Source organism: Buteo buteo, chromosome 14 (assembly GCF_964188355.1).
Source record: "Buteo buteo chromosome 14, bButBut1.hap1.1, whole genome shotgun sequence".
Classification (NCBI taxonomy): Eukaryota; Metazoa; Chordata; class Aves; order Accipitriformes; family Accipitridae; genus Buteo; species Buteo buteo.
The window spans coordinates 28,483,567-28,510,571 of record NC_134184.1 but is presented as its reverse complement, the minus strand read 5'-3'; the positions used below and the strand labels follow the sequence as shown (position 1 = coordinate 28,510,571).

The window sequence follows — 27,005 nt, the reverse complement described above, 5'->3', positions numbered from 1 at the left end:
GGACCTTGGGGATATTTGCAATCAATTAATTTTCTGTAGCCCTTCTTTGTTGGTTTTGTGCAGTGTGGTGAGAAAGGGGAAAGCAGAAGGCAGCTCCCCTCTACTACTAGATTTTGGATGTCTCCAGTGCAAGTATTGGAATTGAGCAGCTAAATCTCTTCTCCCAGCCTGCTCCAGTGCATTCTGAAGGACCTTTGTCCCGTTAAGCTCATCCTGCAGTCGCTCACACCGGGGCAGGACAGCAAACTACGGCTACGCTCAGTTATGACGGAGAATTCGATACAGAGCAGACCCACTTCTACGGGAGGTCATTGCCTGCACTGCTCTGCTTCGCTAAAAGCAGATAGATTTGCTTCTCCTCACTGAGAAAGCATTATGTGAACTTATGTTCTCTCCTAACTTCCAAAATAATATTTGAAGCCATATTTTATTCAAAGTTCTTCCACCCCAACCTTTCTGTGGGACGCAAGAGCTGAGAGATTGTGATGGGGTTTGGCTGTGGGAGGGATGCGGGGTATAACGATGCCGTCTCTGAGGCACTTTCAGGATGGATTACTCTGAACTTGGGCTCTTCAGTTCCTACAAGCAACCGTGACTCCCAGCAGTGACATCACTCGCAAGAAAAATTACAATTAACAAAGCCCAGAGAGGAAAAGGAAAGGGAAGGCAGCGAATGGCCGCTGGGGACAGCACAACTGGTTGCGGGAGGGCAGAGCAAGAGCAGGTTCATCAGGTAGAAAGAGCCTTCTCCTGCAGCTTCCCATTTCGTTGCCAAATCGCGTTACAACAAAGAGAACAAAATGCCACCCGTCCGCCCGCCTCCCCCTCGTGATCGTCAACGCGCCTAACGGAGCGCCGACGCGCGGGCGCGATGTTGCAGCTGGTGCAAAGCACCAACTTCAACTCTCTTCAGCTCCTGTTGATTGACGTGACACAAAGTTCTTGGATCTCCTTCATTTCCCCGCTGAGGTCTCGAGCGGCAGCGCCTCGCCCAGCAAAGAAGGAAACCAGACAAAAGCCGCGCCTGGACGTAGCCCTTTTAATGACAGCGGAAAGACAGACACTTACTTAAAGATGGAAAGAACAGCCCCGGTACCTTACCTTCGTCAACAGAACGTACGAGGGAATGCCTCAGAAATCCTGGAACTACAAATGGATTTGTTCACTTGAAGTAGCAAACTGCTTGTTCTCCTTTAGCTAAAAGGAAGAAATAGCCAAACGCTGTTAGCAACAAAACATATTTCATCGTCTGGCAGAACTGTTTGCCTGCATCATACCCGATTTTTTTCTAGCTGCTTAGTACAGCTGAATAGTTTTTTCACTTTCTGTTAAAAAAGTTGCCAAAAGATCATGTCGACAAAAAGATTTTTTTCAGTAAAAGAAATGCTATGAGATAATTTACATGCATTCCCCACCTTTTCAAAGTGTGTATCTTTAACTTGCAGGGCATTGCTCATCATTCTTAAGACCAGCAGATACGAAGACTACTGAATCACAATCTGTTATCATCAGAAAGTTTATATATTCAGCTACATTCTGAATGTCACTAAATAGTAACTACAACAAACCTTACCTGAACTCTGTTAAGAATTTTAAAATTAACAGTTTTAACCCAGGTCATTTGTTACTCATAATCGATGCACAGAATGAAACAATCTCCAGTAACTGCTTAATGCGCTACTGGAGGGCACCCAGGCACTACGCTGGTGACCACAAAATAAACATATTTCTTTTAAGAAGCATTTCCATATTTACATACCAATTTTGGTTTATATTTACCCCAGACCCCATTTTTAACAGAATGCGCACCCATATATCTCTCAGGTTGTCCTAAAACCCTTGAATAGATGAACAACAGTAATATAGATTGTTCAAATGAAAGCTTTATTCAGTATTTTCAGATAAACTCCACTTCAAGAGCTTGCAATATTTTGTAATTGCAACTGAGAAGCTGTTAAAGACAAACCAGATGTTTAACTTTGCAGACAATACTTATGAACTAACACAAGCGCTTTTCAATCACCCCACTGTTCTTCACTGTATCTTCAGTTAAGCAAGCCATTAAAGTCCACTGCCTTCTGCCCATGGCCTGTATAATGCTGTTGTCTGGTTTTCAACATAGACTATTTCTACTTTTACAGGTAAAATCAAACCTGCGTTTGCTGACAGTCTCTGGGAATCCTCTTGGGCGAATTTAGCCTTTTTCAGATTATTATTTGCAACACTTTTTGCTTTGTACAGAAAGTTTTGTTCAAGCTATATCCTGAAACATTTCACAAAGCTACATTTCTTAATCACACAAACGGTTAACACAATTTCTAAGTTAAATAATTTAGCAGGTAGAAGGTAAGAGGACTTAAGAGGTAGATACAAGAGAGACTGAAGAGGTATGGCTGATAGCACGGAACCAAAGGGTTGCCGCGGCGGATAGCAGAAGGCATACAGACAGCTTTTGTACCAACAAGCGAAAGGATTTAAGGGCTGCAAACCCCGTAGGAGGAATGGAATGAAATCTGTCTCAGGAAAACGAATTATCAAGGAAAATCAAAATATCACATGTAGTCAGTCTTGAAATAGCTTGTACGTTGTTTGAAAATAGGTAAGGCTGTACTTCTTCAGGGCGTGATGCAAAGAGGCAGCAGAAGCGCTCAGAAGAAGCTGGGATCTGGAGACACGGTGGCCTACATAAGACGACGTGAAGCTTTCTGAAGATCTTGGTAGAGCAGGGGATAAGGTGAAGGCGGACGCTAGAAACGCGGCACAGCGGTGATATGTAGATTTGCATATATAGGAATACTGGAGGAAGACGGTTTGAGGAAGACAGCAATAATAATAAAAAGTACTAAAAAGGGGAAACACAACTCAAAAAGCAAATCAAGGAAACCAAGCAGCATGAAATAGTTTTTTACTCCCTTTCTGAGATGCCAAAATTTGCACTGAAATAACATCTTGGGGGGGGGGGGGGTGTAGAAAAAAAAAGGAGAAATGTGTATATACACATACGGGTTAGTGAATTTAACTGGGACCCATGTCATGACCAGCTGCCCCACCTTCTAAATCTGAATATTGGGACTGGATGATGCTGCAGCACAGATTTTGTCTGAGGATCAAACAAAAAGCAAAATTTACCCTATTGGGAAAGTCTGGATTTCAATCTACAAATTCCCAGGTGAAGTGTTAAAAGTTGGCTTAGCCTAAACAGGAACAAGGATTATTCTATAACCTGAGTCAAATTGAGCAGGTCTTTGCACAGCTCCTGGCATAAAAAATGCCCAACAAAATAATTTTCTTTTTTAGTATATGCAATGTGTTTGCCTCTAAAAGCATAACCAACTTCAGGCAGGCCCTACTGTAAAAACACACAAACCAACGCTAAGCGTCCTGCATTGCGAAGCTGTCTTCCTAAACAGACGAGACAGGTGAAAGATGAGGCAAGGAAAGAAAAACACAGAGCAGTGAATTGACTTGCTCAAAACCACACCAAAGAAATCATCAGAAATTGCAATGACTCCCCCTTTCTGTCCGACACTCCTTCTCATATTGCTAATAACGTCTACGACAGCCTATAAAGCCAAGGATGTAGTCCTCACCCCAGGAGCTTGCAATAAAAGCAGGCAAGCAGATAAAAACACACTGCATGATAGAAAATGGATTAGTCAGAAAACAAAACACTCTTCTTCTGAAACAGTAAAAGGAACATTCCTTTGTCAAAAGCCAGCGCAGCCCAAGGAAGGATTAGCAGATGAAGAGCGTAACTGTGCTAATACCTAGAGGATTCCTACCGCAAATTCCAAAGGCAGAAGATTTTGCAGGGAGATAGCACAGAAGGGAGAAAGATCTGAACAGATGTCCTGAAAAAGCAGCGTCTGCCTTAAATCTCACACAAGGCAGTATTTTTGTATAGAAGAGAAAATATTTGGTTTAGATACACAATAAGGAAATTGAGTGACAGCATGGTGCAAAATTAAACAGTGGCTTTGGATATATCAAATGTGATTCAACTGGTCCTCATTATAATTTACACTTATGGACAAAGAATAGACTGGCCTCTCCTCAAACTGACTTTCAGAGGTAGTGGGGAGCAAAGCACATCAGCAAAAGCAAGCATATGGTATTGACACCAACCTTACTAGCAGTGAACAAAGAAAACATTTCATCTTTTTTCCTAATGTTTTGGTTTGTCTGTTTAACACAGTACTTGACAAAGACCTTTGGTTCATATTACAACAGCAGCTCCTCAAGGAAACAAGTTTCGAACACTTTTACTTTCAGACGTTTTTAAACATCTGCTTGAGCAATTTAGTTACAGGTACCTTAAATCACTGCCTATGACTACTTCAATGTGACAAAACATTTTTAAGGAAAGATGCTAGTATTTTGGGAACCTCACTACAAGAGGAAAGATGTCCTCCTCAGAGGATATTAAAAGCAGAGCCTACAAAAGAACTATACTACTGTATAAAACTGTACTAATAAACAATAAAATCATTTTACAGAGATCATAAAGAAATATATCTACTTTAGGCTTGGCATGACAGAAGCAGGATGAGTACAGCAGTACAAAACAAATCTGTAAGAAAAAAACCCTGGGCTTGAACAGAAAGCGGGGTCAGCTGTTAACTCAGCAGTTGGCAATGGCAAAGGAGTAGAAAGAGCTAGTTGTACTGGGAAATCACAGGGCACCCATGGCAGACAGCATGATGCAGTCATGTGAAAGGCAAATGTGGTTTAGGGATGTATCAAGAGTTATTTCCAATATGCTAAGGAAGTATTAGTGACATCACGCGTGGCCTTAATCTTCCTTGAACATAGAGTCAAGGCAAACTCGGGCTGGAATGGATGAAGAGAAGTGCTGGCGGAGCACTGAAGGTCCTGTGATTTCAAAGAGAAAAGACACAATGGATTCAAGAGGAAGAAAAGCTACTTAGCTGAAGGGTAATACTTGTGTAAATTGGGAGGAAATGAGTGTAAACTGGTCACAAACACAGCCAGGCTTCAAGTTCGAACAGGCTCCTAGCTGCTGGAGTACTGTTCAAGTAAGAGTAAGAACAAAACCTGAAAAACCTGTTTCTGAAGAAACCTGACAACCTCTCCGCAGCAGAAAGGACATTTCTCTTCTAGCCTTGCATGTGAGGTCTTTCTTGTGCAGTACATGTTGCACATTCCTGCATCTATGACCGTGAGAGCATCTAGCACCCATCCTGCATCTCTAAATGATAATCCAGAGCTAGGTATTATAGGAAACTTTCAAATTTCTCAAAACAAACATCAGAAGAAATACAACCCCGATGAAGCCAAAGAAACGCATGGGATTAAATACAATACTTAACTCTCTTCTACACACAGAGAAAAAGTCACAGAATAGAAAAACAGACTTCAGTTTCCTTTGTAATACATGATAAACCAGGTTCCCTGTCTTGCACTCCTTTCGCCACTGATCTGACAGATTAACAGTCATTTTCTCAATGAAGTTCAAACTCAGCAGTTACCAACTCTGTTTTGCTGTAGCTGCACTCTGACAACTGTCTTAACTGCACCCTCTGTTTTTGACTGAGACTCTCCTGAGCAAAACATGGTGAGCTTTAGGAACAGAGACATTTTTTAACGGAGTCATGATTTGAACCTTTACGGTCTGCTGTTTGATACCTAGAGAAGCAAGGAGCGTAGCTATGTTCTTATGCAGCCAATGAATCTTGATGATGCTGAATGCAGACCAATCCCACCAAGTGAAGAAATCAAATCTATAATCCTTAAGAAAATGTCCAAGCCATCTTGGGCAGTACAGCCATCAGCTCTACTTGTCCCTCTTTTGTTTTCCTCTCCTATGGTACTGAGAACGATGAAGCTTCAATAGTCTTAGCCCCTCTCAGCTTACTGAACACTGCAACTATTCAATACACTCCTATAATCAACAGACAAAACCCATCAACCTCAAAAAGCGTGCTGTATGCTGTAGCAGGGCCAGGTCTTTGGAATATTTTTTCATGAAAACATCAGGCAACTGTTTTTTTACAGGGAAGGAGACAGAAAGAAAACAAGACCAAAAAAAACCAACCTCAAACCCTTGACACGTAAAAAGAAGGAAAAATTCAAGTAGAGAAACAATAAAGCATAATAGAACAGGAAGACACCATAGAAATATCTACTCCAACAGGGATGGCTCTGGTGCTATTATTAAAAGTTAAGATTCATCAGGTTTAAAACTTCTGCAGGGGATTCATACATTTATCATGCATGTACACAAATAATTTTTCAGAACGTCATTTGGACTGAGTGGCACTGATGTGACTAACTCCTCTAAAAACAGCTTTCAAATTGAAATGTTGGCAGTCTCACCACCTACTCTTTTGCAAGCGATTAGCCAAGGGTTAGTAAGCACAGTATTTTTACTCATTAGTTGGGAAACTACTCCACATAAACAATCTTGGGGGATGATTTTACTCTCTAGTACATGCCACTGATCCAGTTCCTCTGTAAAAATAAAAGGTCTGCATCATTTTTGCCAGATTAAGGATTACTACATTCTCCCATACTTAGAAAAGGAGTAAAAAACCTTATGCAATGTATTTGAAACAGCATACACAGAGCAAATCGAACTTAGATGGCATGGTTAAAATAAAAAATAAATGTATTTACAATATTGCATAAGTAATATAACACAAACTTCCATTCCACAATCAATCACATCAAAATAAAATAAAAAAATATTACAACTCACATATTTTAATACCTATAAATCCTTAATTTCTACCCAACATTTTCTTTATAAAAGCCTGTTTAAAATATTAAACTTTTGATTCACTCTAGCTTAAACAGAATCTAAAATGATTTGTTAAGTATTACTGATCATTTAGTCTTTGTCTTAGGTTTCTAGATTTTCCATTTTCAAATTTCCTCTTTTTAAATGTTGGCACCCCTTCTGTCAGGTCTCCAAGGGAGGTGACTGTCTTCTCTTTAAATATCACTGTTGCATCTTCTGGAACCTCTAGCACCGGAGGCGGTAGATTGTCACTCTCTGTACTAGGAAGCTCCAGGTCCACTTTTTCACTGAGAGAAGAGAGGAAAACATAAAAGGGTTAATCTACATGGAGAAAACAACACGGTGTACTGCAGACAGTAACATCCATATTTAATTGTCAAAGTAGCTTTGAGCTAGATGCAGTCTTCTAGCCAAGATCATTATCATGACAGGGATCAAGAAAAAAAAAACCCCACATGTTCTTTGTTTCTTCTGTGTGGGCTGCCGTAAAAAGTAAAAAACTAAGACCCCATTCTGTACAGAGCTTGTAGCATGGCCCTGGCACTCATCATGTAAATAGTCCTGCAAAAGACAACAGGGCTGCATGTGTGTAAATTTATGAACGTTGAAAGACAGTAGTCAGTGAGTAATTAGCAATGGTTCACTGCCCAAAACCTACTGAGTAGTTTTCCGCTAGCGTCCATCCTTGAGGGTCTGCACAACAGAATAGAGAACAGGCTTACCGAATCAGCCAGTGACCCCAAGTTGGGAGAAGCAGCTTTGGAGAGCAGGATCACAGCTAATACTGATCTGACCAAATCAAAGACATTGTCTCAAAGTGACCAATCGGTTTTAAAGGGTCAACAGCAAAACACTGTGTTCTACAAGAATAACCCGTGGCACAAACGTACAATGGAGGACAACCGAATAGTTCGCAGAAAATGATCTAAACCACAAGTCCACCAGGAATCCAACCAGCATAACACTGCTGCAAAGAGATACACATTGTATTCCTGGCCAATCCGTACAAGAAATCTTGCAGTACTACTGAGTGTTAGTCTGACGTCAGCTCGTGTGCTATACCTAGTTTCAGGTCCTGTGCTTCAAGGAAGACATCGATTAGCTCAAGCACCCAAACAAGAGTCACGAGAATGATTCCAAGTCAAGCAAGTCAAGAAAATGCGACTGTTGCAGTATCCCAAAAACGTAAACCTCCTGAAAGCGGTTGGCACTGTGCCTAGTCTCAATTTAAAGTAAATAATGAACAACTGCATTTGTGTTATTTACGTGTGTGTTTATCTCAAGCCTGTATATTAATGTACAGACTGATATATAAGGTTCAGTAGCTGAAAGCACTTTTTATTGGACAGTGCTTTCCAAAAACCTGAAAGAATTTATCAGCTCTGGAGTCAAGGAGTGGTTAGCTGGTCCAATACAGGAGGCGTTATGTGAACATCATCATCTCCAAGGAAGTATATCAGTGCTTAATTTAGTCGAACAGTGTCAAAACTCTATCTCCTGAACAATTTAGAACTGAAATGCTGGAGAATGGGGTTAGTATGCGGGAAAAGACTGTTTTCATTCTCTGAAACCTAATTTCTCCAGACTCCTAGAGGGCCCCACAACAAGAAACTGGCCATAAAAGACAGCATGCTTCACAAAAAAATGAGCCATCTCAGGCATTATGCAGCAAAACAAAACAAAACAAACTTCCTGATCAAATGCATGTCATGAAAACATCTGCAGTACATTGGTTGGATGTGGGAGAAAGAGATGGCTTCCAGATTTAAAATTGGCATTAACTATATTACACGTTTTGTCTTTCATCTCCTTAGTTAAATCATTACAGACAGTGTCTCCCACCACATTGTAAGAGCCTCCAGGACTTACCCATAGTGATAGCAGAAAAGGTTGTAGTAGATTTTGTTTTGGTTTTGCTTGACTTTGTTTTGAAATGAGGGAAATTAGGGAACAAGAAAAACAGTTGAACCAGAAGTCTTTTACTGCAATACTGGATGAAAGCAAGACAAAAAATTTGAAGTGTCTTCTAGGCTGCGTCCTTCAAGCGAACAGTTAGAGTTAGTACAACACCACAAAGTGCGAAATAACTCACTGTTTGTGGAAGTAACTCAGCCAAACATATCAGGCTTAGGTAGAAATTGCTCAGAGTCTAAAAAAGCTTACTCATTATGTCAGCAACTATAGATCCCATAGGAATTAATTCAAAGCAATGCTAACCCAGTACGATCAAGATAAGGTTGCTGGTGGTCCTAGAAGATCAAGATAGATCTTGAACTCCAGGCAGAATTAGCCCAACTAATTACTCATGAGAAAGAAACAGAATTTAGCCTGGAAGCTGGAGGCTCTGAGAAAGCTGCCTGTGCCATTCCAAGACTGGAAGCAGTTGAAAAAAAGAGTCACAAGAGCTCCAGAGGCAGCTGAACCAGGTTGTTGAAGGAGACAATGTTAAGAAACATAAGCTTAGAGTAACTACATTTAAATAGTTGATACTCAGCCTCTGAGAAAAATGACGGATGACAACGATCCTTTAAATCACCTGATTTACTTTGTACTCATGGTGAACTTCCACACTAAAACCAAAACACCACCACTATCTGCCATGGAGAGCTATTACTTAAAATAGGCACTGTTGAAAGAACTGTATTTGGGCTACGTTTCCATGCACTGCTGTGCTAATTCTGCCAGAATTCAGAAGCAAAAGCTTCAGCTCTTGAAAACAAGTATTCTGGAAACAAGTATTATGAAACTAACTATGATAAAAAAGATCCTCACCATGGTTCTTCATCTTCTTCTTCTTCTTCTTTAACTGCTTTCCATTTTCCATAAGGGTTGGTCTTGTTAGGTGCATCACTAGAGGTTTCTTGGGAAGCTGATGTACTGTCCTCTTTATCAACAGTTTCTTCTGGCTTAACTTCTCGCCATTTCCCATAAGGACTTAACTTTTTAGCTCTCGGAGATTTTTTCCCTTCCTCTGATTCTTCACCATTATCTCCTTTCCTCTAAAGAGGAAAAAACCCACCTTAAGCAAAAATGCCTAAATAAAAACACAATGTAGCTTTATTTTACATCTTTTATTTACTATTATCTACTATTCATACTTTTCAACCAAGAGTAACTTGAAGCAATAAACTCATATTGTAATAAAATCTTTAAATTTTTCTCCTTGAGCTTTCATCACATACAGAGTTGAAAAAAAGTCTTAAAGGTTTCAAAAAATTAAAGTTCGAAAATCCCATCTATCAAAGCTGAAGTTAGCAAGGAGTAGCCAATACAAACTTACTTAAAAACAAAGCTTAGCATGTCTTAAAAAAAAAAAAAAGGCAGGGAGAGCAAAAATTCATATATGGCTTTCTGTGCATGCAGATACACACACTTTACAGCTAATACCTGTTAGTAGTTTATAATGATGCACAGTGATACAAAAATATGTATTTTAGAATTAACACCTGTCCATTAATACACTTTATATTTAAACTCTCTCTGCCTGTTCTGAACTACCAGTTTCAGAAAAACCATCTGACCCAACCAGAGCCATAATCACACCCTTTATCTTAAGTTTTAAATCTGAAGACAAAAATATATAATCAATGCAGATTTTGTACCATGTGCTGCCAATGTTTTTCTCAATTAATAAGGAAACTACAACCATGTCATATTCAGTCAAAAGCATTCCCTAAAGGTCTCTTGGCAGTTACATTTACCAATGAAGGTTTGAAGTCGTCCTCACACTGAAATCCAGACCATTTTGTGGGTTATTTCAGCGAGATGACAGTGACCTTTCTCAGAGAACATGACATTTCGTGGAGAATTCAAGCTACTTCTGGTGGGCTGAAGGAAAGATCATGCTTTCTATTCTGGAACAGTGCCACTAATGGGCCAAATAATTAAATAAAGATTCATTTTACTTTCAAACAAGTGCACACTTCTACTTTCAGTCATACAGTTTAACCTCATTACAATGAGTACAGCCTATCACAAGAGATAAAAGACAAATCATCTTACACTAGAAAATTAATACTGTATGTAAAATAAAACTGAAGAGAAAACTTACCTTGAAATTTGTTTCTGAACTCTGTGCTTCATTTTCACTGTCTTCTGAGTCTGATTCAGATGCTTTGGAATCTGTTTCTGCAAGCTCTTCAGAATGCTTGTCACGTTGACTCTTCTCGTTTGAAGATGAAACAAAACCATCCGGTTTCTCCCATGTGGATACTGTCCAAGATATTTGAACAACCACATTATTTATGTTTCCAATTCTGATCTGTTACTGCTTTGACAACATTACCTTTCAGGAGCAGTGCTGCCTTATGCAAAAATACAGCAAATAATTTAGCACAAGGCTTTTGCCTTTGGTACATTTCTAGTAATAAACATAAACAGAAAGATAACATTTCCCTTCCTAGCAGAGATACAGTCATGACAGCTGAGTTCACTGTTGAGAAAGCTTGTTTTAACTAGCACTTTAAGAAAAATATCACGCATAGCGAACTGCGGTCCACAAGACTGTGGTCCCTCTCATCCTCACACAGGACAGACAAATTGCCCTCTCGAGGTGTCCATTTGATTTGGGTTGTCCATTGATTACAAAGACAGGATAACGTAAAGAACAATAACTGCAAGCCTCAGCAGTCCAGGCAGACAAACCCCTTCCCCGTGCTACTTGGCTTGGTAACATTAGGTCTCTAATTGAAGAGCTGTCACGCAAACAAGGAAATACAAACATCAATCCGAAAAGACCTGAGAGTATGTACAGGATATGACCTCATTTTCAATTAAAAGGTAGTATTTCAGTAAATATACTGAGAAGAAATATTTAAGTAAAAGTTGACTCAATGGTCTTAAAACTGATTTTAGTAACACTAAGGCAAAAGTACACCAACTTTCAATCTATAATTTTATATAAGCTTTCAAATGTAATAAAACTACTATTTTTCCAATTATTTTGCCTACTGCCAAAGAAATCCCTACCTGAAAACAACACTTAACAGGTGTGCGCCTAGATGTATCTTGAATAAGTAAAGGTGTAAGAAACTGGCAATGACTGACTTTGCATGAACAGAACAGTGTCTTAAGGGTATTGCTGTCATCTAGCTTTAGACGAGGAACTGAGAAAGTTCACTTTCCTAGGTGCCACATACAGCCAGTGGAGTAAGGTGCAGCCTTCCAAAGCATGACTCGCAAGGCTAAGCCTGGAGATATCCGTCTCCTAAGTTACATGCCTGAGATGAGACACTACGACTATTTCCCTCGGTTAAAAATTTGTCTTGCCTTCAGAGGATGGGATTAGCGTTAACAGAACTGACAAGTAATTTTCAAGCATTTCCAAGACACTTACAGTTTTATAAAAGTAAGGGATCACTTTAAAATCTCACAAGCCAAAATTTTACCAAATATGATGATTACAAAGACATTCTTCATGTGTCCATGAAGAACTTTAAAAAACACCACAACCAAAGGCATAAAATGTATCTGAACTTAGAAGGCAATGTTTAAAAATAACCAGCGTCTCCTCTCCCTTTCAAAAGAAGAAATCACAAATCATTTGGGCAGGGGAGCGGCATGTCAAAAAACTGAAAGGTTTTGGTTTTTTTCTATTCTTGGCATTGTTAGGAATGCCACTTCATACCCAACAGCAGAAGGAAAACTAATAGCCAGCATAAAATCACCTCTCTCCAGAGAGGCATCATTGACCTTAAAATGATTCAAACAGATTTAGAAAACAGATGTCTGTTCTGAGGGACTTACCACAAAGTTCCCCATTTAGGGAAAAAAAAAGAGTAAAAGAAGTAGGAGGTAAGATTCTGGACTCTCTTATCAATGCTGTGTTAGCAAGAGGCAAAGTTTAGGACATTCTTATACAGTCCCACATACCTGTCAAAACAAAGTCCTGCCCCTTTCTGGTTTCCAAACTATAATTTCAATATATATGTAGAAAAGAAGAACCCATAGTTTAGAGTTGTAAGTTGAGTGTGTAAAAAAACCTATGAAGCGTATACACACTGACAATACAGCTATAAAGCCATCACTGACTTAAGCAGCAAGTATATTTCAACTAAGCTAGCAGCTTAAAAAATACAAAACTTAGTAATGGCCTTAAAATGCAGTTATTTGCAAAACAAAATGCTTCTCTGAAAACCCTCTCTTCTGAAACAAGAGCTTAACTGGAAAACAAGCTCTCCTTACCTCCTGTTTGTGTGTTATAGTAATAGGTATGACCATCTTCAGTGACACCTTCTACCCACTCTGCTGCCTAAGAAAAAGATACAGGAGCTAATTAAAAAAAGTTTTAAGGATCAGTCAAAGCATCACTTATAAGACTATTCAACCCTTGAGTATTTTTTGTTTGTGATAATATTACTCTTTTAAAGCTTTAACCCCTAAAGTTGCTAGAAAACATTCCCTTCGACTCAAATGAAATTGAATTGCTTAACTTAAAATGTTGCAAATGCACATACACAATTTTTTTCAAACAGTGGGTAATTAGTATGAGGCAGTATAGTAAATGCTGCCACACGGTTCAAATTATTATACAGGCCATTATTTTACACGTTTTTTATTTTCCAAAAGTAATCACCCCGAGGTTGTAATTTCCTGTTTGTGTCACTGTCTTTAGTAGAGATTGACAAAAAATTCCTCTGGAAGACTCAGAGTTTTGTGAGGGCTACAGAAAACTAATACCAATAAATACTATCACAAATTAAACATAAACAAACAAAAAACCCCTTCTAAAATTTATCGCAAAATGGATCTTCACCCAACATAATTGAAGAATCAAACTTTGCAGGAAAGCACGCCAATGAATTTACTTCTTTAGTAAAGCATCAATTTCAACAAAGCACTGTTCGTCCCTCCTGAGTAATAAATACATATGAAATGTGGCAGAAGTTGCTGGTATGTCTTTGTGGATGTGTAATTAAAATGAAGATGTTTTGCAGAATCAGCCACAGCTAGATAATCAGTCATTACCCACAACTTAACATCTTAAGAATCTGATTTTCATCAACACTTACACATAGAACTACTTCACTGCTCCTTAAGTGAACAAATACTGCCTGCTCCTCTGTGTTAGGCAGAAGATCTATACAGATTCACCATACATTATTTTTGCATTAATAAATGTCTATGTGTGTGTATACAGACACATACACATATAGATAGGCTTTTGCACACATACCTATACGTTCGCTTAACACTCTATTAAAACTTTGTCGTTTTTTAAAAAACACAACAAAATCAGAAGTTAAAGTTCTTGCACCCGCTCTGTAAACAGGAAAAATTCTAACAGTAGGTTCAGAGCAGGCAAAGGCAAGAAAGCCTTCAGTGAGCAAGTTTCCTCAAGGTTTAGCTCCCAAAAGTTTCAGTGTGCTACTGTCAACAAAAGAAGCAAAAGGAATATTTATTTTATGTAAGCAGAAAAAGGACAAAAACCTAGTCTTAAGTAGAACCTATCCTTTTTGTTAGAGTTAGATCCTGAGCATTTCAGATCTGGTTCTTAGAGGTTTTCAGCAGGTATTTGATGCTAGGCACACTGAGTATCCTACTACATAAATGCTAACAACCATGATGTCAATCTAACTAAAGTTATAGGTAGTTTTCAACATGCGTTTTCGTTACTCTGTTATCTCCACCTCTTAGGAAGTCTGAGCAGCAAGCTAACGTGCTGTAAAACAAGGAGGGCCTGTGAATTCACTCACGCTTGCACTACATATTGCAAGCACGCCCTTTAATTTCTGGGCAGTGAGTCCTCGTTAAGAGATCTGGAATGTTCCCAATATCTTTAGTTCAGACTAAATAAGGGAGCAATCAAATGCTTGTTTATAGCAATAGCGAAAATAACTCAAGACACCACAAAGTCACCGAGCAGGGTGAGAGAGGAATGGCAAAATACGGCTATGTGGCATCAGAGAGATATCCGTGGCTGAAGGTCTGCGTTTATCATAGAGCTGAGATGAGCTAACTTCAAATTGTTGCCAAGAAGGGAGCTCCTTCTCTCCTCCAACTGTTCTCTCTGCACCAGCATTTCTCTGATTAGCCAGAGAGCTGACAGCAAGGAAAGAAGCCTGCAAAGCACTAACCTAAACTCTGATGTCTTCACTCCCTGAACTAGTTCACTGTCATGGCAAATATGCACCAAGGACCACAAAGATTAGTCACAGGACCATCTCCTTCAGTGGAAGGGTACGGTAAGACTGGCTTACAAATATTGCAAAGCTACGCCTTGACTGAAAAGATCAAGTTGAAGTGCTGGTTAACAAGCTGTGCAAAACCACAGGATAAAGGAATCAGAAAGCCAGGGTAGCATGTGATGGGCAGCTCTGACATGAAGTGTGCAGTCTCTCAGGAACGAGCACTGGATGGAAAAAGACTGCATTTTCTAGATAAAACATTGCCTTAACAAGAGATGGAATACAGGCAACACTTCACGTACACTTTGTGAATTAATTCAATTGCCTAAAAATATACACAATTATAACCACTTCCTCCTCTGACTCTATAAGTAAACCAGTACCAAGCATAGGCTACCTTCTGAGATGCAACAACATACAGCTACAGGATGTTAAACACTCTGGAAAAGCCAGGTTTTTTTGATCTCTAACATAATATCCAACGTTAGCAAGCAAAACTGACTTTAAATCATACCGTACATATGACACCTATCGTGAAAATGGGAAAACATAACATCACTTCACAGGAGTGTTGTAAAAATCCTATTTTTAATGTTGTGAAGCACAAAAATCCTGGAGTGGTAAGTATCAGGTGAAAGCCCATTAATAGTAAGAAAAAAGCTTTCTGTCTTTGGACTATTCTGCAAGTTTTCCTGTGCCTTAAATAAGAAAGTAAAGTAATATGCTAAAAGGTTGCTTGCACATCGGTTCCATGACCTTAAGAAACATAGGAAAAAGACAAATTATCACATAATGGTATCCTAAAGCAAATACAAAAAATAGGCACTCTTTTTTAACTATCTGACAATGCAATCTCAATGTTTCCTAAGATAAAGGAGTCTTAACTATTTCAAATGTATAAGATTTAATTTTTTTAATTACCTTTCAATCACAAAAGGTTTCAATTTTATGGCCTGAAGTATAAAAACACAACCACCGCTATCACTTCTCTCCCCTTGATAAACAAATTAGCAAAAACAAATTTGTAAAGTAAAATTTCAGGTTTCATCAAGTCTATCATAAAACATTCTATATATTCAAATTATGTTTTCCTAAGTTTACTAAGAGCAATTTATCTTCTGCAATCAGAAGACTTGCAAATTGCCTAGCTTATTTCTGATAAATGTTTACAAGGCAAAGAAAAGTATGAACAACATTATTTGATTACCGTTTGTGAGTTTTGAGAGTTGCCTTGGAATCCTTTAGGTTTCTCCCACTGTGATTCTTAAAAAACAAAAACATATTTCACCCATCATTCAATCCTGTTTATGTTTAATAATCTTTAGAAAAAACAGATCTAAAGGGTTATGACACTGGTGTGTGCACACATGAAAACAACTAATATAGATACACCTCAAAGGAATATAAATCATCCTTGATCAAACTATGGTATGAACAATAAACCAAAGTACCATAATTACAGTTGGCTTTACCAGGACTAACCACCTTCCAGACTCCATTAAACTATGGCTGATACACAGATACTGGACTTTTGGTACAAAAAAGGTGTTTGTTGGTTTTTTTTTAAAGGGTAGCATAGGCCAGAAGAAACCAAACACACACAAGATTTTTACTTTGTGGAAGTTATCTTGTATGAGGAAAGACTATGGTAAATACTAATGTAAATCCTTAAATTTATAAGAAACAGTTTGTAATATTCTCATTAATCATAGAAGAGGGTTGCTTTTATGCTCTAAAGTAGATCATAACACATAGTTCCTGAACAGAAGTCAGTCATTTAGGTAAATCTGGTAAATGTGGAAAGAAACAATCAGACACCAATCCATAACTGCTCTTATTTACTTGGGCACAATCAATTTATTTCACATTCCTGATCAGAAAGCTTCTTTAGGAAGAACACAGCTATCTTTTGTATACTTAACATTTGAAAGGCTAAACATTTCCAGAAACTGTGGAATTACTGCATTCTTCCATTATTAACAAACAGTAAAACCCCTCTGAAGTTCTGGATTCCTAAGTCTTGAATGTTAAACATCAAAACTCCATCTAATTGTTCCCATTTTAATAGTTTTCATTTATATCTGTATTTGTTCCTCACTAGTTTTTACCTCCTGTTCTTGTGTTGTAGTAATATGTATAGCCTTCGGGAGAAAATCCTTGCACCCACTCCTTCATTTCAGTTTTTGGTGGCATTGAGGTGTCCTGAGGTGTCTTTTTTTTCTTTTCTTTCTTTTCCTTCTTTTCCTTCTTCTCTTTCTTTTCTTTCTTTCCTTTAGTTTCCACTGTGTTACTTTGAGTTTTACTCTGTGTCGAACTGGGACCTACATCATCTTAAAGAAAATAATACTCCCTTTTTAAAAAAGAGTAATAACCTGAGTTTAAATATTAGTCACTCTTGAGCAATAGCAAATAGGAAATTTTGTTCCTATGAGTATTTTCACTCATTAGTATTACACTCGTAGCAGGTAAACTTAAAAGATTATATTCAAAGCATCTTGCATTGTAGCAATACTATATTGTCATAAGAAAGTCTAAATATCAAAAGATGAGTAACATAAAGAGCAAAACTGGAAGGACCAACGAGCTCTAACTAAACAACAACAAAAACTAAAAGAGTTACGAAAACGATAGCTTCTACAGGAGCTTGAAACTACAAACTTTTTTTAAAGGATAATATGTCTTCATGCGGACAGAACAAAGGTACTTGCTGAACCGCAAGCTGCATAGGAGATTCTCGTCTCCACTGTTTGACACCAGTGGGAACCCAAACTCTCCTACTCAATAGGTACTTTTGTCTCCAACTGGCAAAAATGAAACATAAACTAAGGGAAGCTGTACTGCTGATTCAAAGCACCATGTGTTATCACATTGTTTAATTTTTCTACTCCAAATTGTATTGTTCCATGGACCAGAGGATAGCGTAGCCGAAAACATTCTGTACTGCAACTTCCTACTACTGGCAATTTGCAGACTCCTTTTTTTTTTTTTCCTCTTTTTTTTAAAATGAGCAAACACAATCCTGGAGGCCTCCTCTCATGTTCCTAAAACCTAATTTTAGAAAAAACTTTCCTACTCAATATTCTTTCAATTCTGTCTTTAATCTTTTGGCAGCTATATGAACTACCTGGCTTAATTCCAAGCCTTTTCAAATCCTCTTGATAGGCTTTCATTGCAGCCTCCTCCATTGCTGCAAATTCTTTTGACATATTTTCTTCTTCTTTTGCTTTTTCCAAACTTTTCTTTTTAATCTAAAACAAAACAAAAAACCCAAGAGAATAAATTAAACAAGTCTGATAATGAAAGAGATTAAAAATAAGCATTCATGCAAATAAGATATTTGAGTTACCTCACTAATTCTTTTTGCCACATTTTCTTTATGATTCTTTCCTCTTTCATGAAACTCAATGCTCTTCAAAGAGAGAAAAAACCAAGAAAAATAATACGTATTATACAATTTTAATTCAGTTAATTTTAGCTAGTTATAATCTAGTTAGACTAAACTTAGCTGAACAAGCCTAAAAGTAACCTGTTCTGAAAACACTTACAGCAAACACTACAGCTATAAAATGGCTATAGGAATTCAGGAACACTGCGAAACATTCAACATCAAAATTATGAAAAATCAGTAATGCTCCAAAATGGTATCATAAAATTTCATAGTCTGTATTTGTAAGATTTAAAATTTTCAAATAATACTGTCCAGCACACATATTAGAGACAAGTAACAGGGAATCTGGGCTCCCTCTCCATGCTATCTTTCCAAGTATCATCCCTTGATTTTTTTTTTTTTTACACTCTCAGTTTTCATTCAAACTTTCAAAAACCATATGGCTTATGTAGTGTTCCAAATATTAGCTATGGTCCTTAATTAGATTATGCTACGCTCCACAAATATCCCATGAACTTAAACTAGTATGCAGGTCCACAGATCTGAGAGAGAGAGAAAGAGAGAAGAAAAAGCAAAGTGGGAGAGTTGGGTAACTAAGGACAACAGAACAGTTCGCAAGCCAGAAAGCTGCCAGAAAGAGTGAAGCTAGTAGGAACTGGAAGGAGTTCAGAAGCTCCACAGGTACAACAGTGGAAGTCCTCGTGTGGTTCTCACGAAAAACATCTGAACTCATTTAGTTGTGCAGATGTTAGGTCCCTAAGCCTGACCTAGTAACCCTAGAACTTCCTTGCATGAACCGATGTGCAGAGGATGCACATCCAGGGGATGATTAATCTCATTTAAAGACAGACTTCATAATTTACCCAAATCCCCGCCTTTAACGTGTATTTCTCTTCACTGACTACAAGAAACCTAAACCAATTAGCTCACACGTGTCATTCTGAACTGCAGGTATCTAACCGTAAACCAGATGAAGCACAGCTCCAGAAGCTCCCCTGGCATCAAGTCAGGAATGCAAAACTTCTTTCTAAGTAAGAAACCAATGGGTCTAGTAGTCTGAAAAAGGTATCTGCAAGTCAGAAACACCTTTCTGTAACCCACTAACGTTTCTGTGGGCTGTGTGAAATGAAAGAAACCTGCTTTAAATGCTTATAGTGCTGGCTGTACCAGGCCTACCATATATAAACAGTACGTATGCCAGGTTTTGCTTTCCACTTGCATATGAAGGCTAGGAACAGGCACAGACAAAGTTTCAAGACAGATCAAATGTTAAGTTACAGAACCTGAAGAAAAAGCAGGGTCAGGTATTTCAGGTCTTATCTCTACTGCCAAATAGAACAGCACACACCATCTTGTGCGCAGGTATGTGGCTCTCACATAATATATTTTAAATATCACAAGTATTACAAAGGCATTTTTTAAAAGCAAATTTCATGCATCAATAGATTATTATCAAAAGTTATGTTAAAAGCCTGTAATTCAAATTCCTTGTACTTCAAAATCATTGACATAGTATGGTAGACCATCGTACAGGTCTGTTGTCTGCTATCCAGCACTTGCAGTAATCGCAGAATTTTTTTGGCTGAGATTTCCAGTAATCGGCCCTGGGGAGAGAAAAAAAAAGATGTATAATCTGAAACAATAGTCAAAGCCACAGGTTTTTACATATATATATATATATATATATATATATATAGCTTCAGAAACTAAATTTAGTCTTCTTTGGGAGATTGAGTCTTGACAGTTTGTTTTTCTTTTTCTTTTTTTTTTTTTTTAAAACAAAGTATGGGGAGCAAGCAAGAGTAGCTATATTAACTACTCTACTACTAACCCATAAAGCACGGTTCAGTATTGGGACTGTGCCCATCTGACCCCTGAAGACTGCAAAATTTCTACAATGGAGGTGATGCTACAAGAACCAGAAATAAAAGACAAAGCAAGCCAGAGATAAACAAGTAGCTCTAGATACCCTACTTAAACACAGAACTGTCAGAAACATGCAACTTGCACTATTTTTCATAAAAATGCGTACAATAAATGTTTCTAAGTGTAAAACTTTAGATTTAACGTTGAATTCCACTTTGGATACTGCACACAGTGAGCTTAGCAACACAAAGGTGCCATTCTGGACAACATGAGCTACTGTGGGGAACCCTAGAACAGACTCTGACCTGCGGGGTCACAGACACAGCAGTAAATTGTTTGGACGTTTCAGTGTAAAAATGTATTTCTGAACCATGCAATTTTGGTAAGTTGCATATGTGTGAGGAAACTTGGGGAAAACTCTTCAGAGCCAAAAAGTTGGTACATAAGTGTATTTAACAACAAGATAAACAACCCCTCTAATGGCTGTTTCTTCATCAAAACCCGCTTTCTAATGCCAGATGAGGCTTGTGCAGAAATAATTCCCTTTCTCGTTGGCTTGCAGCTACAGAAGCAATGCTTTGGTTCAACAGAACACATTCCGACAACAGACTTCTATGTTTTTAAGTTAAAATGAAAAAGAATGAGGGGCGAAACCAAAAACAATTCAAGATTACACTAAGAATATTAAACAAGATCAGTCAAAAAATGAATCTGTGCCTTCCATCTGAAGGTCAATGTACAGAGTTCAAGGAAAATACTTCCTGACATTTTTAGTCAATAAAAACAATTCTTCCATGTATGATCGCACCCTCAAACCCTATGATACGTGCAAGCAGATCTCTAGTAACAGCAACAGACCTCATCGACTCAACTCCTAAAATTTAAGCAGATCTCAAAATATGTTCTCCTACCAGTGTTTAATGTAAAAACACAATTTCTAAGAGGCTATGATTGTTTTAAAGTAAGGATATGCTCTGCAAAAATATATCAACCTATAAGCAGTGCTGTGTTAGCAACGCGCAGCTTTTCAAGCAACTTTCTGCAAAGCTAGAAAGAAGCAGCTGGGCTTCCCCCAATTTAAACAGAAATCCACTCATCCCTAAATGGTGTACTTTAGAACTGGGTGATTACTTAGTCACACATTTAATTAAAAGGCTTTTTAGATTTATATATCAAAACATACTAGGGCCAAAGCCTGGGAAATTGAACACTCCGGATGGAAAACTAGCTGAGTGGGAGGGAGAAACTCAGAGCTCAGAAATACCTCAAGGCCCTTTTTCCTATTTGAGCTATAGCTCCTAAATTGTTTCTAAATCCTTCGACATCATTTAAGATAAATTTCCAGCTAAATGCTGGGTTAACCTTCCTAAGGCAATGGACCAATTCTGACAGAAAACATGTAAAGAGCCTCACTGCATGTTTCAGATGTGCGAGAACGTCTGTGTATTTCCAAGTTTAACCTAACGGAGCTAGCTCTTTCTCTTCAACAGGACCAAGCGTAAGTGCTAAAATTAAGACTGTACAGCTGCACCCACCAAAAGTCAAGACCTGAGAGTGTGATGAGCGGTATTTTCACAGCTGTATTTTCCACCAATTTCTTTCCTAAATGCTACTGGACATCACACCTGCTGCAAACCACTGTAGCTACACACAGAGTGATGGTGCTGGAGAACCTGAGGGCACACCTGGGGCTTAAGTACAAAAATCCAGGTCTTGACGACAGAAGCCTTTTGTCTTCATCTCCTATCGGTTCTGATAAAGAGTGGAGCTGGCTCTCTGTTGTTACATACAAAATAAATGTAAATGATACTCTGTGCAGAAGACCTGATATCCCGGGAACCTTAAATCCTGCATTTCACGATTAATGAAGTTAATTGTTTAAATTATGGTCCCAATTCTGCAACTTATGACCATGAGGAGTGTTATATGCTGAGTAAATCTCTTAAGGATTTTTCCACTTGAGTTCATACCACTCGAAAAAAGAGCAACCTCAGCTGAAATATCCACCGAATAACATCTGCCATTGTAACAACGGTGGAGCCTGCAAAGCACCAACAGTGCTGCAATAGATGCAAACCAAACCAAAGAGGAGTGTTTGGAAAGGAGCAGCAACTGAAGCGAGACCCCACTTCAGTGATATGCTACAAGTGCTTCACAGGCTCTGGTCACAAACCTGAAACTTAATCCAGATCGATGACAATGTTTAAGTATGTGATTATTTTATTAATCTGCCAAACACAGGCTTGAGAGTAGATGCTGTTGAAGTGGTACAGAGGTCTTTTATGCTTGAATAATTGTGTACAAATCAATGGGAAACAGAGTTATTTTAAAATGTCATTGCAGTCAAAACAGTACAGCTTTTAAGACTCCTCATCTTCTGCCTGCACTTACATCAGTAGAGTTAAGGTTGATTCTTGTTTTCAGCTTTACAGCTGGGCCAACCTGCTAAGGACCAGAAAGCTGACCAGCTAGCCATTGCCACCACAACTATCTTTTCCCTTTCACTAAAGCAAAGGGACAGTCCAGAGTGCATCAAGCCTGGCTTATCCAGGTTCGCAGGGTTGAGGTTCAGCACTATACACATTTACCCAGGTGTGGCTCCCAAACGAGAGCTCGGTGACACGGACTGGGAGAGGTGTGCAAGTTTTGCTGCGAAGCTCTACCTCCTGGGAAGGGTTCTGACAAAGCCCGCTCGGAGCCCGATTGTCCAGAGCTGGCTGAGCAAGTCAGCTTCGCAACCCGCTACTGGACACCCAGGGAGCAGAGCAGTGCCGATACAGATGGCTACCGAGAAACTTCTCTGTCGGGGGATGCAACGAGCCTACGGAATTCCTGACAGTTCGAGAACAGTGCGACCTTGAGCAGCTTGTAGTGTATCCTTGAGAGTCTGGAAAGATCCAAGAAGACCAGTACAAAAACAAGATAGTGATAAGAAGAACCGTCATAACGAACTCACCAATCATGAATTGTTAGTTACTAACCAAACCAACCATATACTAACACATACTCAAAAGAAGGGTATAAAAAGGTGTGTTAGAACAATAAAGTAGCCACTTTGCATGATCTATTACTTGTCGTGTCCGTCTCTACCGCGACACTTCTGGACTAACTGCTTTAAGGTTTCATCCAGAGTTGGAAATCCTGTACTAACTTGCAAGAACTTTGTGTCTCCTGAAGAACAGTGATTTTCTTTCAGCTTTTACTGGTCAAACCACTCAGGGGCAGAATGTGCAGCAGTTCAGAGGGCTAAAGGGGAAGGAGAGAAAAAGAGGGCATGAACATCAAATTGTTTTCTTGAAACTTTAGTGAAATGACAAACTCTTTGCTGGAAACAGCTGCAGAGTGCAAATAACGTCAATGTTAAAACCATTTAAAACTTCAGAGGGAGTGAGAAGATGGGGAGGAAGAAGTAGCAACTGCATTAACAGCCACTGCCACGCTGGCCATTTCAAAAGATATGAAAACGCTGAACCTTGGAGAGAAAACTCCTGAAACTCAGGTAATTTTTAGTTTGCATAATTCATTTCTCAAGCCACGAGAATCATGCAGCCTACACTGCAATGACCAGGTTACACACTCCAGCACTTGAACCCCATATCTGGGAGCACACAAACGGGACAGGTTCTGTCAACAACGTTCAGAAAATAACTTGCAGAATAACTCCAGCAGTACTGGGGTCCAGGGCCCCAAACTGTCAACCTGCGAGCTGCTTCTCCTCACAACTTACAGTATTACTGATGTTTTAACAGGTGGTGCAATCAGCTTTCCTCATATAGGGAAGCTTAAGAAACCCTCACAAAGAAGCTATCTTCAGCTGAGACAGCTTTGCCAAGCTTTACTTTGAGACTGGGCTGGAGGTGTTTGTTCCTACCACATACCAGCCAAAATTAAAAGGGTGGTGGGGTGGTGGTGGTGGAAACATAACAACTGTTTCAGGTGGATCTGAACACAAGAAAAAAAAAAAAAAAAGTAATTTGGCTGTGCAAACAAAATTTAGAAGCATTTGCTTTGAATAGCTCTGTTCTAAAACATCAGACTTGAAATTTGGCAGGGATGCAGGGAGGTTTGTATCAGGGATGTATCTGTCCAAATTATAAGCCTTTGGGGTTAAAAAATATCATACGCATGCTCAGCAGCCGTATTTGGTTTTAATATCTACAACTTCTGAAGACTTTACACAAAGTTAGTATCTTACAGCTTCCTGCAGGTTTGGGCACTGAACAGCTTGCACGTGCATCATCTCCTTAAATACAGGTGTGTGAAGTAAGTAAGATATAGATTGAAGTTCTTGACTACACAAGGAAATGAATTCAGAGTAGCTGCTGTGTCTGCTCTGTATCAGCCACTCAACAGGACACAGTATTCAGAAATAGTAACAAATTCTATTTGGGAATAGTGTGTACTTTAAGAAAAGTAATAGGTCTGTAATGGAAAGTAGAAAGAAGGAAAGAAAAAAAAAAAACCACATATATTTCACAATAGACCCTCCTCCACATGGGAAGCCATTCCAGAACAGCTAATTCTAATTCAAATATCCCAGTATTGCTAAGACCCAAGAAAGCAATGCTTAAATCAGCAGGGAAGAAGGCCAAAAAGGAAAAGGTTTTTTGTACCGTGAAGTAGGTCCCAGTGCCATGGCCCTAACAACCCATGCTCCCAAATAATTCACAGCAATTCCACTCATTCATAGTGCACTAATCCTACCCTAATAACTCTTCTTAGATACATAACCTTAATTTTCATTTTTTAAAAAAATGGTATTTAAAAATAAGGACTCAAGAAAACAGCATCCCTGACACACCGAGTGCACAGGCCTGTCCTTCTACCTAACCTTAGCTTCTTGGCCTTCTAATATCACACAGAATATACGTCTATATGTGGGCTCCTACAGAGTAGTACTGGATGGGAATTTCATCCACACGAAACAAGGCAGTTCTCTGAAGGGTTTCATTCTTCTGGCCTTCAAGTCCATTATATTTTTGGCCATTCTTCTGTAAATTCTAATTTACAACCCAAGTGGCTGCTTCTTTTTATTACTATATTAGCCCCCTCTGAACAACATACCAATCATAATATCCCACAAGACAATCTGAGCAGAGAGCAGAGTCTGCGGAAGCTGCTCAGTCTGACCTGTACTGGTGCTGAAAATCATTTGTGTGTATCTGCTTTGCCAGATCTCTTTTCTGAAATATAAATTATGTAACTTGAAAGGTAATGCTACAAAAATTTTTAACAACATACAAGAATGCACAAGACTATCAAGGCAGGCAGCCTTCTGCATGTATGGAGCTCTAACGGACCTCATCTCCCCTAAGGTCAGTTGTCTAAAAGGTGAGATATCGAGTTATCCAAGTTCTCCATGTCAACAGAAGGAGAATGTCATCTCTAGTCGCTGAGAGAACGCCACTCTTTCCATCTGAAATAGGTATCTGAGTAGGAAATTGGACTCGATAGGTGCACGTTTCTTCCTTATACAGGGAACCTAAAGCGAACTGCCTGAGTCAGCCTTCTAAAGTTAAATATCTGAAGTCAGGGGTATCTACTGAGAGCAGAAGTCTGCTGCTGTAGATGCAGAAGAAGGATATGGGCTATGTCAGGAAGAGTATGATAAGAAGTAGAAGAGAGGAAAAAAACCAGCAACATAAATTGGGTCAGGAGACTGTTCAGCTATAATTTTAGCAATAACTAAAATTAAGAACACTGCTGTATGCAGTATCAGTCTGTGAGACAGGCTCACACAACCTAACCATCAAATACTTCCCCACAGAAAGATCTCTAGAGAAATTTTTGATCCAGTTAAGATTATTTTTTTTTTTTTCCCCAGCACGGAAGCTCGGGTATCTTGAAAAGTAACAGAAGCGGGCAAATGCCCCTTAATCAAGACCAACGCTTGGATTTTTACCCCCCCAAAAGGTGGTCAGCTATTAACGCAAATTCTCTAATTAAACACTGAAAAGAGGTCGCGACGGCCAGCAAAACCGAGGCTTTTCCTCCGCGCCCAGAACCAGAGGCCGAGGTTCGAGGGGGCAGGGGGGGATGGAGGGACGGACGGACAGACAGACAGACACACACCACCCCCCGCTGCAGGAGCGGAGCTGCCCGGCGTGTCTGAGGGAGATAAGGGGCCCAAAGCGCAGCAGAAACAAACAACCGAGAGGCTGGGGGGGGGGGGGGGGAACGGGACACGGGGACGCACGGACGGGAGCAGAAGGACTGGAGCGAAAGGGAAATAACTCGGTCAGCGAGGCGGGGGTCGCCGGCAGCAGCCTGGCTACCCCAAGGCCTCCTCACGGCCTGCGGGCATCGGGGCCGGGCCCGTCCCGGCCGCCGGCGTCCCCCACTGCCGCCTTTGCCGGCCCTCCCCGACCCAGGGCAAAGCGGGGAGGAGGGGGATGTTCGCGGAGCTGTGACCGGCGCTGCCCGCTCCCTCCCAGCCCCCGGCACTCACATCGCCGCTTCCCCGGCAGCAGCAGCACCGCCGAGCCGAGCCGAGCCGCGCCGCTCCCCGCCAGCCGCGCCGCGCCGCTGGGGCGGGCCGGGGCGGGGAGAAGGGAGAGCGGCGACGGGCACCGGGAGGGCTCAATCCGCGCTCTCCTCCTCCCCCGCCCTTCCCCACCTCCTGCCTTCCCTCCGCCCCCGGGAGAAGGCGAGCGCTCTGCGGGGAGCCGCTCCGAGAGGGAGAGGGAGAGGGAGAGGAGGGAGCCGCCGCCGCCGCTCGGTGAGTGCCGCTGCCCGCAGGTTGCGGCGAGCCCCGCGCTCTGGGGGGGACGAACGGGGAGGTTCCCCGTCGGCGGTGGGCGAGAGTCCGCGGGTTCGAGCCCCGCCGCCGGCAGCACCCCCCGTACCGGGCTGTCCCCTGCCCCGC

General features: G+C 40.0%; 2 protein-coding genes across 4 annotated transcripts in view; one reads left to right on the top strand and one right to left on the bottom strand.

Annotated features, from left to right (window-relative positions):
* Positions 1-1,863: 1,863 nt before the first annotated feature.
* On the bottom strand, positions 1,864-26,729 carry WBP4 (WW domain binding protein 4). Of its 2 annotated transcripts, XM_075046130.1 has the most exons (10): positions 26,589-26,729; positions 19,806-19,878; positions 18,233-18,295; positions 18,011-18,134; positions 16,995-17,216; positions 16,094-16,149; positions 12,944-13,010; positions 10,812-10,972; positions 9,533-9,759; positions 1,864-7,047 (listed from the first exon to the last, which is right to left on the bottom strand). In XM_075046130.1, coding segments are annotated over exons 1-10 (1,203 nt in total). In that variant the 5' UTR covers positions 26,591-26,729; the 3' UTR covers positions 1,864-6,839. The 2 variants fall into 2 exon arrangements, with proteins under 2 accessions (XP_074902231.1, XP_074902232.1); XM_075046131.1 differs by lacking the exon at positions 18,233-18,295.
* Positions 26,730-26,767: 38 nt separating this feature from the next.
* The window catches only part of ELF1 (E74 like ETS transcription factor 1), a 92,216-nt gene continuing 91,978 nt past the window's right edge, over positions 26,768-27,005 (top strand). The window contains exon 1 of one of the 2 annotated variants that reach the window (XM_075046114.1): positions 26,768-26,858. The gene's annotated coding sequence lies outside the window, so the exon portion shown is untranslated. The remainder of the gene's footprint in view (positions 26,859-27,005) is intronic. The other variant, XM_075046119.1, reaches the window with a different exon arrangement.

Coding starts and splice junctions, on each gene's coding strand:
- WBP4 (XM_075046130.1), bottom strand. Junction 16,150..16,994: donor CTACAACACAAGAACAGGAG/GTAAAAACTAGT, acceptor TTGTTTTTTAAG/AATCACAGTGGGAGAAACCT. Junction 10,973..12,943: donor CTATAACACACAAACAGGAG/GTAAGGAGAGCT, acceptor TATCTTGGACAG/TATCCACATGGGAGAAACCG.